The sequence below is a fragment of the Phyllostomus discolor genome, chromosome 1 (genome assembly GCF_004126475.2).
Source record: "Phyllostomus discolor isolate MPI-MPIP mPhyDis1 chromosome 1, mPhyDis1.pri.v3, whole genome shotgun sequence".
Taxonomy (NCBI): domain Eukaryota; kingdom Metazoa; phylum Chordata; class Mammalia; order Chiroptera; family Phyllostomidae; genus Phyllostomus; species Phyllostomus discolor.
The window spans coordinates 106,991,282-107,005,464 of NC_040903.2; the positions used below are offsets into that span (position 1 = coordinate 106,991,282).

Here is a 14,183-nt window from a genome sequence, read left to right on the forward strand (position 1 = left end):
GAATGCAAGGAGCCCTGGGCATTGGACTTCATCTGGAAGTAGCCTCGCCACTACTCACCTGAGGTGAGTGGGTCTGGCTCTGGGGGAAGAGGATTTGCCCTTCAGCTGCATGAGGGTGGTGGGGACCCTGGAATGGTCTCAGACTGGTAGCACAGATCAGCCCACAGTCCCAGAGGCACTCTGAGAAGGTCCTGCATGGTTTCTTTAATTCTACCACAGTGACTTCAGTTAAAGTTTTTATCTTAGTCATCATTATTTTAGGATTTGAGAATTTCAGCCATTTAATCTTGCCAGGGTAAAAAAATTATTCCAATTCTCAATGCATTTTTTTCCTGTTTCTCTTTATTGAATGAAACTGCTTAACCACATTTATTAAGTAGTCCTTAAAAGCTGATTCATATCCCTGTACCAAAGTCTCGTAGAGCTCAAATTTATCTGCACAATGATGTGAGGTTTTATGTTAATTCATTTCATCCTTTTTTCTTTTAATTGTCAAAGGTTAAATGTCCTCTGGGTGAGGAAAATTTCACTTCTTAAGAAATAATTAATATCATTTCCTTGATCTGCTCCTATTCCTCCCTCATTTTCTCAAATATTTTTATAGTAAAAAAGCAGAAACAAACGTGCACACACAAAAGACTCAGTACTTTATGTTCCTGGTAAAACCCTGCAGGAATTGTCTTCTACCTAGCAGAGAAGTCTAAACTCAGACTCTGGAATTCCACAGTTAGCAGTAATTTCACCAATTACACCTCTACTTTCTCCAGCAAATTAGAAGGTCAGCACTCTAGGCCTCACTGGAGAACTTGACCTGGACCTTTGCTCTCAAAGGTTCAGATGAAAGAACTGGCATTTATAAAGAACCTTGTGGAAACACCTCTCCACACCACTGGATGCTCTGAATCCTGCTGTGGGATTTAGAGAGCAAGTGGCTTAGCTGCTTGCTTGAACCTCCTGAAGATTTGTCTTCAATAGAGTTGAGTTTTAACATCACCAGCTGTGCCAGTCGACACCCTGAAAAAGGTGGGCTCTCTCAGCAGGGTAGTGCTGCCACACCTCTCTGTCATTTCTGGGGACTGGAAAGGGAGAACCAGAATGTGGGGGACACTTGGTGATTGTAGCTGATGTATTCATAAAAGCAACCCTAGAATATTTGGAAGGTGAGGACTTGGATACCTATGGTTGGGTCATGAAGGTAAATTCTACCCCTTCCTGTAATCACCAGCTGCTGAGTCAGGAGCTGTTGGATTACATTGGCCTCTCTGGGGAAGATAGTGTGGCATGCAGGGGAAAGGAGATGGCTTGAGAAGTCTTTGCTGTAGGTTTACTCCTATTTTGAGCCAAGTCACTCCTGTCTGATGACTGCTTTCAGCAGCATGGGATATCATTAAGGCTCCATCTCTCTCATTCTTTCCCTTTCTTTTTTCCCTTTCATTGGCATTACTCTCATCCATACAACTCATATGAGCTCATGCTTCATTAGAAAAACCACTGCTTTTAGACTTATGTTTAACCTTGTACAACAAGGAAGCTCTGCTGAGCCTGGGTACAGTTCTTATTTTCCTCTGTCTTTCCATGATATCCTAAACACAGCTATGCCAATATATGATTCGTGTCTGTATCAAGAAGTCATCTTTCCCCAGCCCTCAATGACCATTCACTCAAGCATTCACTTACCTACTGACTAACGAGAATGTGTTGGACCTTGTGAGAGCAATTCTGGGGAAGTGCTATGAACAACAGTATTTGCCCTCAATGAGCTCAGTGTGCATATTTGAGTTCCTCTGCAGTTCATGTGGCTTCTAGCCATCAGCAATCACATCCCTAAGAGCAGCAATTTTCAGTGGGTGGGCTGCAAAATTTTTTAAAACATGTAATACTAAACCTGACTGTATAGTTGGAGGTACTGTTCTCTTTTCCTTAGATTGTCAAATAAAAAAAATGACAACAGCCAACGCAACAATAGCTGTTCAGTGTGAATGCTCTGTTTTGAACCATAAATATATAGGTCATATAATAAAATTGCATCTACTTGGTCATGTCACATAATAAAGTTGCATCTGATGGGTCAATTCTTGGTACCAGAAATCCTTATATACAAGGGTAGGCACATGATTTTTTAATTTAATTTAGTTTAATCTCTCCCATTACCATTTATCCCCATATAGCCTCTTCTATCTCCACCCTCTTCTCTCCCCCCCACAATGACCACACCACTGTCCATGTCAATGTAGGCACCTGATTTTTAAAAAAGTGACTTTGGAGCAGAAAAGGGTAGGTTATTATTATTATTATTATTATTATTATTTTGTAAATCAATCAAAATCATACTTTTTTTAGATTGGCAAAACATATGTTTTTGGTATGTCACAAAATTTAGTAGTTTATGTGTGACATGAGATGAAAAAGGTTGAAAATTGCTCTGTGAGAGCTGTGCTGTCCACTATGGTAGCCACTAACCACAAGCAGCCATTGAGCTGACATGGAGTGTTTGACAAGTAAGCTCAGAAGTGAATTATATAGAGGGCTGCTTCCCATTGTGATGTGCCATAAATACAAAGTACACAAAAGTTTATAATGAATTCATAGGAAAAAAGTATGAAGCATGTTTAAAAAATGATTACATAATGAAATGATAATATTTAGGATATACAGTGTTTGGCAAAAGTATGTTTACAGTTGTTCATATGGAAAACAATATAATAATAAATAATAATACAAGAATAAACTGTTTCATATACAACTATAAATCTACTTTTGCCCCACCCTGTATTGTGTTAAATAAAATATATTATTAAAAGTAATTTAATCTGCACTTATCAGAAAATTGGAAGTTACCAGTGTGATTCACTTAATGTTTCTCTTGGACAACTCTACTCTCTATGGCCTCCTTCCACCACTCTCCCTCTCCATGGTCCCAGAAGGAGTGAGTGCCTCCACAGGGGATCAGCACTGTCCTTAAAATACAGTACCTATTCATACTCAGTGGCTGCCTACTCACAACTGAAACACTTGCCAGACTGGGCCCCTCTGGGAGAAGGAAGTTACATACCCAGGCTGCAATGCAGTGCTTGGTGTAACATAGGCAAACAATAATTATTTGGTGAATAGTGATGCAGTTCTTCTACTAGACTGAACTTGTGTGAGGCTAGGCACACAAGATTATTAACCTGATCTTAAGTATAACATTTATGACTAGGCTTTCATACATGTGAAATGTCCCAATTCACATGTATGTGAACTGGGTAGCTCCAGTTTTCTGGTAACTCCAATTTTCAAAGTATGACAAAATTTTATACTATAAGGGTAAGATGCAGGGCACTAATGCCATTCCTGCATATGTGGGGTGTGCATTTATTTCACAGTGCACATGAATGCTGCTGGATGGGGTTAAAATTATAGTCTGTGTGGTCACGCCTGCTCATTTGCAGGTAGGCACAAAGGCCAGGTGGATCCTAATTAATTCTGGGAATGTCCTGGGGTTTTCACAAACAATTGAACCAATCAACTGAAAAAGAGAAATACAAGTAAGATAAAGAATACAGGTTTTTATCTGAAAAACACAGAATTTCAGAAAGTAAACACACACAAAAATATTCATGTAACAATTGACACTTGACTGCCATGATGTTGCTTCTCATTGGGACGAGGGTAGCTTTTACATTTAAGCTCAGGCCAGAGGCAACTTGGTTAAGCTAAACACTTTTGCGGATGTGAAGGCAGCCTGGTTCTGCAGCTTTATGGTTAGATGTTGGGTGAGTATATGAGTGAAATTAGATTTTCTGTGAGGAAATTTTATGAATTTGACTCAAGACACCAATGTATCTGGTATCTAAAATTAATGCCAATAGTTTTTAAATTATTAATATAAAGGCAATCACTATACCTAGATAAACTAGGGGGATTTGCATTAAACTTGAAAGGCTTTATCTGGTTAGTTGGATATTTTAATTATTAATTCTATGGATCATATTTTAAAAAATTATCTAAATCTTTATTAACTATTGAATAATGGAAGGAACTTATATAAATAAGTGGTACGTATATACTCATTTTTCAAATTTTATTCTTTATTTTTTCTTTCCAATTATATTTTAATTAGGCTGTTATAGTTGTCCAAATTTTTCCCACTTTGCCTTCCCCACCCTAAACCCCCCACACCCCCGTTGCTTTCCTAAAGCAATCTAACTTCTTTGTTCATGTCCATGGATCAGACATATAAGTTCCTTGGCTACTCCATTTCCTGTCCTATACTGTATACCCCCAAGGCTATTCTGCAACTAACAATTTCTACTTCATAATCCTCTCACCTCTTCAGCCATTTCCCCTAAGCCACCTCCCATCTGGCAATCATGAAAATGCTCTCTGTATCCATAATTCTTTGTTCCTCTTGTTTGCTTAGTTTGTTTTTTAGATTCAATTGTTGATAGGTCAAATGGCAATTGTTTATTGCCATTTTATTGTTCAATTTTGATCTTCTTTTTCTTAAAATGTCCCTTTAAATTTCATATAATAGCCCTGGTTGGTGTAGCTCTGTGGATTGGGAGTGGGCTGCAAACCAGAGGGTCACTGGTTTGGTTCCCAGTCAGGGCACATGCCTGGGTTGTGGGCCAGGTCCCCAGTGGGGGCCATGTGAGAGGTAGATACACATTGATGTTTCTCTCCCTCTCTTTCTCCTTCTCTTTTCCCCTCTCTAAAAATAATTAAATACACCCCTAAAAAATAAAATTTCATATAATAATGGTTTGATGGCGATGAACTTTTTATTTATTTATTTATTTATTATTATTTATTTATTTATCTTGTCTGGGAAGCTCTTTATCTGCCCTTCAATTCTCAACGATAGCTTTGCTGGGTAGAGCACACTTGGCTGTAGGTTCCTACTTTTCATGACTTTAAATATTTCTTGCCAGTCCCTTCTAGCCTGCAAAGTTTCTTTTGAGAAGTCAACTGATAGTCTTATGGAAACTCCCCTGTAGGTAACCAACTTCTTTTCTCTTGCTGCTTTTAAGATTCTCTCTTTACTTTAAACTTTGACATTTTAGCTATGATGTGCATTGAAGTGGCCCTCTTTGAGTCTATCTTGTTTGGGACTCTGTTTCCTGGACATGTCTGTTTCCTTCACCAAATTAGGGAAGTATTCTTTCATTATTTTTTCAAATAGATTTCTAATTTTTTGCTCTTTCTCTTCTCCTTCTGGATCCCCTATGATGCAAATGTTTGTATGCTTGGAATTGTCCCAGAGGCTTCTTACACAATCCTCGAGGTTTTTTAAATTTTTTTTTCTTCTTGTTGTTCTGATTGTTTGTTTTTTGTTTCCTTATGTTCCATATCATTGATTTGATTCTTGGCTTCATCCATTCCACTGTTGATTTCCTGTAAATTGTTCTTTATTTCCATTAGTATATTCTTCATTTCCGACTGAGTCTTTTTTATGCATTTTTATGCTGTTAATTTCCTTAAGTATGCGTATAAACAATATTTTGAATTCTACATCTGATAGACTGATTATCTCCATTTCATTTAGCTCTTTTTCTGGAGTTTTGATCTATTCTTTCATTTGGACCGTGTTTCTTTGTCTCCTCGTTTTGGCAGCCTCCCTGTGTCTGTTTCTATGTATTAGCTAGAGCTGCTATGACTCCCTGTCTTGGTAGCATGGCCTAATGTAGTAGGTGTCCTGTAGGGTGCTGTGGCACAGCTTCCCCTATCACCCAAGCTGGGTACTAGAGGTGTGTCCTCCGTGTGGGCCGAGTACACCCATCTTCTGTAGTTGAGACTTCATTGCTTTTGGTGGGTCAGTGGGAGAGATTTACCCAGGCCAGTCAGCTGCAAGGACAGCTGTGACCACTGACCACCAACTTAAACCCTTTGTGGAGGATCAGCTGTGCAGGGACAGGGTGGTACTCCAACATGGTCTGTAGCTGTCCACTGGGTGTGCAGGCTCTGGGGTTTCCCAGGTGCTGCAGACCAGGGTCAGCCCCTACCTGTATTCTGCCTGAGGCCACCCAGCATGAGCTATAAGCAATCTGCAGATGGCTTCTACTTGTGCTTGGCTTGGAGGTTCTCAGGTGCAGCCAAACTGTGATCCAAAGTTGGCTGCTGCTAGTGATGGGCCTGGGGCTACTTAGCCAGAGGTACATGGGCTGGGGGCTCACTGAGGCTGGTTGTTGCTTATTTGAGAGGATTTAGGAACATGTGAAACCTGAGCCACTCAGATGGAAAGCCCCTGTTAATAGCTTGGGTGGGCTGCAAGTTGGATGGGCTGGAGCCTCAGGGATTCCCCAGGGCGGAGTAAACCTTGTGAGCCAGGTTGATAGAGTCTGAGATATGACCCCCTCCTGCTGGCTCTGTGTTGGGACTGCTCAGAAAAGGAACAATGGCCTTGACTGACTCTCTGTCTGGTAGAAAGCTGTTCCGCAGCTCTTGTCTTGATTCCAGCCACGTCTGTTCCTCCCCATATGTTTCCAGTGCCCTTCAAGTTGCTGCCCTCATACTGGAGCTCACAGGGAGTGAGTCTGAGTAAGTCCATGTGCAGGCTCTTTAGGAGGAACTGCTTTGGACTCTAGTAATTCCTTTCACCCAATCAAATCCTGCTGGTATTTACAGCCAGAAGTTATGGGGACTTATCTTTCTGGCACTGGAATCCTGGGCTGGGATGTCTGGTGTGGGGCTGGGACCCCTCACTCCCAAAATATTTCTCCCAAATATTTATCCACCAAATGTGTATGTGGTACCAGCCTGTTCTATGTTTCCATATCTCCTATCAGTCTGGATGGGTGTGTTTTCTTTACTTCTGTAGTTATTGAACTTCTGTTCAATAACTGGATTCCTGATGGCTCTGTAGTTTAGTGTAATTTTGATGTGGTTGTGCAAGGATGTGAGTCATGTTTATCTATGCAGCATCTTGACCAGAAGGCTGTATGTACTCTTTTACCAAGGCAGGCCTCCCTCCTCAGAAGTGCATTAACATTTTTTGGGGAGTTAGTATTTAATGTCTTGAATTACAGTTATTGAAGCTGTCATATTCTAGCCTCTATTTTGTCATTTTCTTACTGACTTTTATAATTCCATAATACTTAGCTAGTGCTTTCCATGTGGAAGGTCTAACTGCATGTGGAATCTAATTGATGTGAATTTAGTACTGTCCTGATAGTCAGGAGCACTGGTCCAGGTACTCAGCACCTTTATCTCCAGTCCATTCATTTCTCCAAGCCTTGACTCTTACTCCTGTTCTCCCTTCCCCTCAGCATCATAATTTGCTTCCCTGCCCTAATTTTGTTATACTTAACCTACATTATAACCTACAGTGACTGGACTGACTTGACTACATGTACGAAGTGTCTTAATAACATTGTTTTACTTAATCCTCATAATTTATGAAATGGAAATCAACAGCTCCACTTTTAAGATGCTAAAACTGAGGCTGAGGTGAGACTGAATGCCATGTCTAAGGCACTAGTAAATGGTAGAATTAGGATCTGAACCTAGATCCATGTAATGTCTGATGTATGCTGGCTCTTCCTGAACTTGCCTTTCAATCAGAATTTTTTGAAAAAGCCCCACTTTAAACTAGTATACTCCTTCCTCCCCAATGCATTGAAACAGAAACATGTATAATTATCAGCAAACTGTTGTGAATCCAAGTATTAACATAAGAAGCAAGAAGACCTCAACAGGAGTTGTCATATAAGTTAATCACTGGGTAGAAAGGTTGAACACTGCAACAACATAGAAGTATGATGAACCTTTCTCATGAATGTGTGGAAGAAAACCTGGATTCTATTGTTGGGTCTGTCTCAAGCCTTCTTTGTGGTCTTGGGCAAGTGTCTTTCCCATCCCGTCAATATTCCGGGGTAAGATGGAGATAACACACAGCACCTACTTATTGTACTGGTTTGCTAGGACAGATGATTGAGTAGATCAGAGAGGTACAATATTTCACATGATAACTTGCACTGTACCAGGTTAGGAGGGAAGCTGCAGAGATTCTGGGGGAGCAGATGGATCTCTTTGTCCTGTTTTCTTATTTTGAAATGGGAGTGGAATGGATGTATGGTCAACAGCTCTTCCTACTGTAAATGCTAAAATTCTACTTGAGCTCATGGGAGCTGTTGCTTTCACGTATTCTAGAAATAATTGGCAAATATGAGTTTACTATTCTTTGGGACAGACGTGGGCCAACAACGACTCTGCTGACATTTGTCATTCTTTAAACATAATAGCATACAGTTATTAAGGAATCACATCTCACAACTACAGCAGAGATGAACGCCAGTCACTTTTCTTGACTTGGTCCACATGCTTTTGAAATGTCCTAAGTCCCGCAAGCACGTATTCACGGCAGAGTCCTTTTTAGAGGGACTGGGGTGGGGGTTCACGTCCAGAGTAAGCGCTGGCGCATCGCGGGGATCACCTCGCGCTTTCCACCGAGGCATTTCTGATGTTTGGTCATAAATTTACGTTAGGGTTGCTTATGTTGCCGAGTTTTAAAATAAAATGATCTGAATTGCTGATGTTTATTTTAAAGTCTACCTGTGGAAGTGCGTGGGTCACCTCGAGGTCACAGGAAACTTGAAGATGAAAAGTGGCCACATGAGAAGGGCCGGGTCGAGTCAAAGCTTCACCAGCCACTCCTCAGAGCAGACGCGTAATTTTCGCTTTTAACGTATAATGAGGTCTGCCAGGCCTTGCAGCCCAGCGAGCGAGCCAGCCAGTGTCAAACCCTGCCAGACGGCGGTCCCCGCAGGGGTGGAATTGCCCAGCCTAGCTCCGTCCCCACCTTCCCGGGGGATGGGGTGACCACTCTTCTGCAAAAATCTCGGCGCTTAGAGTAAACAGCTCTCTTTAGAAGCTAGTTGACCCGGAACCCTCCAGTCCAAGGAAGGAGATTAAAAGTGACAAAGAAAGGGGCGGGAGGGGGGGGGGCTCCGGAGAGAGTCCGGGGAGCGGAGCAGGCGTCTCCAAGAAGGGTTGGGGGTGGCGAGCACAGCCCGCCGCGCGCTCGGGTAGCGAGAGGCTAAGGGGGTGGGGGGACGCGGGGCCCGCTTGGGGTCTCGGAGCAGAGCCGAGGCGCCCAGGAAAGGGCGGACCCCGCCGAGGGGCCGGAGTCCCGGGGGCGCGCTCCGCCCTGCGCCGGCAGCCACAGCCTCCTGCCGCACGTGCGCTGTGTTGTGCGCCGCCGCTCCTCCCCTCTTTCCCTGTGTCCCTCCTTCCCTCCCTCCCTCCCTCGCCGCCGTCCCCTCCCCCGCCGCCGGAGCGCGAGCGCCGCACCGCCCGGGCCGCCGCCGCCGCCGCCGCCGAGCGCCCGAGACTCCCGAACAGGTGGCCGGAGCCGCGGGCGCCGCGAAGGGAGAGGCGAGGCGAGCGCGGGGAGGTGAGGGGGCCGGGCCGGGCATGCGAGCCGAGTGGCTCCCCGGCGTCGCCTGCCCGCGCCCCTAGCTGCTCCCCGGTCAGCGGCGCCGCGGCGCCAGCCTCCAGCACCCGGCCCGGGCCGCTCGGCTGCCGTCAGCGTGGGGCGCGGGCTGGCCCCGGCGACGGTGGAGGTATGAAAGTGACCGTCTGTTTCGGCAGGACCCGGGTGGTCGTGCCGTGCGGAGACGGCCACATGAAAGTTTTCAGCCTCATCCAGCAAGCAGTGACCCGCTACCGGAAGGCCATCGCCAAGGTGAGGGGCCGGGGGCGCGCGGGGCGCAGGGAGGGGGAGGGGGGTAGGAAAGGCTCCGGGATCAATATGGCGCTTCCTGGAAAGAGGAGGAGGGAGACGCTGGAGGCGGGGAAAGGGAAAGTGCGGCGGCCGCGCGGGCCTTGCTGCGCCCCCCGCCCGGGGCTGCTGGCTGCAAACTTCTCCACTTGGCCGGGCCCTAGAGCGCAGCCGGGTTGACCGCGAGAGACCCCGTGCCCCCCGGCCGAACGCCTCTCCTCCGAGCTTCTGCCTGGGGCCGGCATGGTGACAGGCGCCCCTCGAGCGGCTGGAGAAGCGGAGCCGAACTCGGCGCGGGCACAGCTGGCCCGGATGCCTCTCCCCGGCCTCCTGCAGCGGTTGAAATCCAGCCCCAGGCCTCTCCCCATTCCCAGGCCTCGCGGGCAAAGCTGGGAGAGGGAACTTTTTTTTGTTGGGAGGAGAGTGTAATCATTCCACACACGCTGGAGAGTGGCTGCGTGTCTGCTCCTTCCACTCCCGGGTCCCATCGGGGAAGGACCTCAGCCTCGAGCCCTCACTCCCTGCCCGCGCGCTTGTCTCGGCGTTGTGGGCTGCTGTGTGGGGGTCGCGGGCCAGCGGTCGGGAAGGCTTAGGGAGAGGGACGCGCGCTCCACCAGCTCGCGTGCGCGGCTGAGCTCAGGAGCTCATCGATGCAGAGGCTCAGGAGCAGGGCTCCATTGCACAGCACAAGCCTGAAATCAGGCACTGAATTAAAAGTTTTCTTGCCAAGGCCCCAGCGTGGACCGATCTGGAGCTAGCTCCATATGGCGTGGAGGCTGCGGAGCCTGGGCCTGATTCCGGAGTTGAGTAGATTTCCCTTTTTCTTGGTGGAGTGATAACATTGTCTCCACTTAACTGCATTCCTGTACAATGTGTCAGAAGTGAAAAGGCATTTTGTTAAATTGTTTTATCTGCTGTGTCTGTGTTTGACAACAGCCCAGCTCTGAAGTTTTCTCTCAAGCACCTGAGGATATTTCCTTTGAAGTATGAGTAATGTTTGGTGGAAAGCATATTCATTTTAAAAATTTTCCATATTTTCCCCATAGTGTAGTCACCTGGCTGCTGTTAACTTTGGGACATTAGGTGAGGGGGGACGGTGGCTTTGTCAGCTTGAGTGTGTGCAGGGTGCGGTGGGTGGCACCCCTCAATTTTCTCTGAAATTAAGGGAAAAAAAGCCCTTTTACATATTATTGTTTTTAGTATATATTGGAACAATAGCATAAATTTGACCCTTTAAAGATAATGTTGGGGACATTGAGGAACCTGACACAATGATGGAAGGTGTTGACTTTATTTAACAGCTCTAAAATGTACCTTACAGTTGATTGAACTCATATTGAAAATCAAATAAAATTAGCAGAAAGTAGATACTTATTTAAGTTGCAGTGTCAGTGGTGGGGCAGGGGAGGAGGAGTGGTGATGGTGGGTAACAGTACCCTCTACACCTACGTTTACTTTTTAAAGGATTGCTTGTGAATGACAGTTTATGATTTAAGTGTTCTAAGACAGTAATTGGGTTGCACGTGTGCCCTGGAAATGAACAAAATAAATCCTGAAAGAAAAGAGGAATATGCCCTGGCTGGTGTGGCTCAGTAGATTGAGTGCTGACCTGCGAACCAAAGGGTCACCATCTAGGGCAGTGCCTGGGTTGCTGGCCAGGTCCCCAGTAGGGGGTGTTTGATGGGCAACCACACACACTGACATTTTTCTCCCTTTTTCTGTCCCTTCCTTTCTCTAAAAGTAAATAAAATCTTAAACAAAAATCTAGAAGAGGAATATGATAATATACACTTTGCAGTGTGCCTAGGTTCCTGAGTGGGGAGAGGTGATCCACGTTTCCTTGTTTGAAGCATGTTTGAAATGTTCATGCTTAAATTAGTTATTTACATGCTTAAAATTAGTCATGTTTCATTTTGCATACAATACACATTGGTTGAATAGTCTTTTTGGGAGATAAAAATGTAGTTGTTTGAGCCATTTGTTCATTATACAGAACTTCTTAAGCATTTGCTATGTCCAAGGCACTGTTCTAGGTGCTGGACATGTGGGGGACCCACTGGCTGCTTTGTGGAAATTGGACTGTAAGAATCTGGGACAAGAGACTCCATGGCCTTCCAAGTGGAAGAAGCCTGTGGTATGGTCTGGCCTGGTGTGGACTGGTGTACTGTGCACTGGATAAAAGGGAAGGCCTCTAGATGTTAGCTAAATGGAGTTGTGAAGCCTCAGTGATAGATCTGGACCTTTGAAAAAAATATTAATGGTGGTTGTTTCACAGTGACCTGGGAGCACGGAAAAGGAAGTGCATTTTTCTTAAAGGAGTCTTGGAAGCCACCCCAAAGAGAAGGGACACTGGAGCTGGGTTTTGAAGGAAAGTTTATTACTAGGTTGGGGAGAAAGGAAGGGTTATTCTCAGGGTGATGGTAGCATTGGAGTTGGAGAAAATGAGAGGGAGGAGTCAGAAATCATTCAGGGGTTTGCAAAATTATTCAGATGCTCTTTAAGTTCAACTCATAGCTCAGTAGGTGAATTTTAAGATGGGCTTTGCAGTATATATGTAGTTCAGTCATTGGATCCCACCACTGTTGACTCTCAAATGTTTCAAGAACCTGAGTATCTTCTAGGTCTATTTGTATTTTTTCCTCTTAAGTTGTCAAGCAGTGGTTACAATGAAACTTTAGTCCTTCTTCCCATTTCTCCAACTCTATTTAAAATACTGTAATTATGAAGCAACACATATTAACACTTGTTTCAACTTTTATTCTGTAGTCCTTCCTTACCCCTTATTGTTTAGTAGAACAAGATAATTTTGTATTGGGTATCTGGGAAGCTGGAGAGTGGTGTCTAGGTTGCTAGGTGACATGTGGCATGACACAAACTCCCATCTGGTGGGGAAAAATGTGGGAAGATCATATTTATGGCTCTGTATAAAAGCCAACTAAGCCAAAGCAGGGGAAAGGATAAGAGAAAGAAAGATCTCAAGTCACTAAGGCTTTCTCTGCAGCAAGCATTTTGTGGTGTGCTGGGGCACTTTCAGTATTATATTGAGCTGTTTTCAGGTTAAACAAATCAATTTTTTCTGACAGTGGAGTGGTGTGACTGAATACCCAAAATATCCTCAATAAGCAGATATTTAAAGCCTTACACTTAGTCATAGCATTTTTTTCCCTCCAGTGAAAAAGCTGTTTTTCTGCTTATGATCAATCACTGAGTGGTAACAACATTTTGCCGGTTCATCTCCACCCACCTGTCTTCATCCAGACCCCCTCTCTAAGAAGGGTGATCTGCTAAATGTTGAGAACCGTGTTACATGGACTTTTCTCAAGTGCTTAATGTTGGAGGACTGACTGCCTGTGTATGTGTCTGTTCTTGTGCCCTTGTTCTGACTCATCCGTGGTTCCCAACACAGTGCAGAGCCCCAGCTGCAGTGGCTTTTTAGTGTAGTGTCCTTGGTTCCTGAGGGCTTTGCTGGGCACTCCTTCATTGTGAGTGAATCAAGGGTGGCCTTGAGTGAGGCTTCCTGTTTTTCTTGCTGTGCTTCAAAATTGGTTACAAGATAGATCTAAGAAAATCTCTAAACTTGTTTAAAAATGTCATGCTCTATGAAGAAATAGACTAAGTTTGTGCATTCAAGATGCATATGATACAGAAGACAAGACAATTAAAGAAAACTATAAATAACAGTAGGTGTTAGCATTAATTGACAGCAGGACGGTGCTAATTGCTTCTGGATTTTAGAGATGGGAGTGGTCATTATGGCACTGGGTTTGCATTGGGTCTGTTGAGTGGAATGTCTGGCCTTGGTTTAGGGCAGTGCTTCCTAAGAGGGTAGTGGAGTGACCTCAGAAAGCACGTGATTGGCTGGGGCGTTTGGCTCTGTAGGTGTGCAGTGGGGTCTGGGCATGTGATGTGGAGACTGTTTGCTTTGAGAAGCAGAAGGGAAGACCTTGTAGGATGAGAAGCAGGGTGAACAGAAGTGTTTCAGGCTTGTAGGGCTGTTTTGGCTCCTGTGGAGCATGCGTGTCAGATGGTGGGCGAAATCAAGCAGAGGAGGACTGTGAATGCCAGGGTAAAACAGGATGGTTCGGGAGGCCTGGGGTATTTGGGCGGGGCAGTAGTGTGGACAAGTGGTCCTCTGGGCAGAGGACTGAAGCAGTGGTATAGGATATGTGGGATCTGCCTGTGCTGCTTACTGCTGAGTGACATGAAGTGGGACATGGAGGGAGGCACTGGAGGCCAGGAGGAGGCAGGGAGGGAGTTATGGGAACCTCTTACCTCACTGCCCTCTGGATTGGGTGTGGAGACCTAGGTTTGTTCACCATTTAACCAACCCCACAGAGCCTTATTTTCATCATCTCTAAAATGGGACCTCCCCTTGCAGGGCCAAGGTGAGTACTGAATAGGATGATGAATATGAAACTCAGTCCTGGATCCAAATCTCTTGAATGTCCTTACTCATCAAACAGTTTTAGTCACTGGGAAACTT

General features: G+C 44.9%; 1 protein-coding gene across 25 annotated transcripts in view; it reads left to right on the forward strand.

Annotated features, from left to right (window-relative positions):
* Positions 1-9,309: 9,309 nt before the first annotated feature.
* PARD3 (par-3 family cell polarity regulator) overlaps positions 9,310-14,183 on the forward strand; it is a 689,179-nt gene continuing 684,305 nt past the window's right edge. For all 25 annotated transcript variants that reach the window (XM_036017299.1, XM_036017347.1, XM_036017963.1 and 22 more), the window contains exon 1: positions 9,310-9,664. In XM_036017299.1, coding sequence (XP_035873192.1) covers positions 9,545-9,664 — 120 coding nt within the window. In that variant the 5' untranslated portion in view covers positions 9,310-9,544. The remainder of the gene's footprint in view (positions 9,665-14,183) is intronic.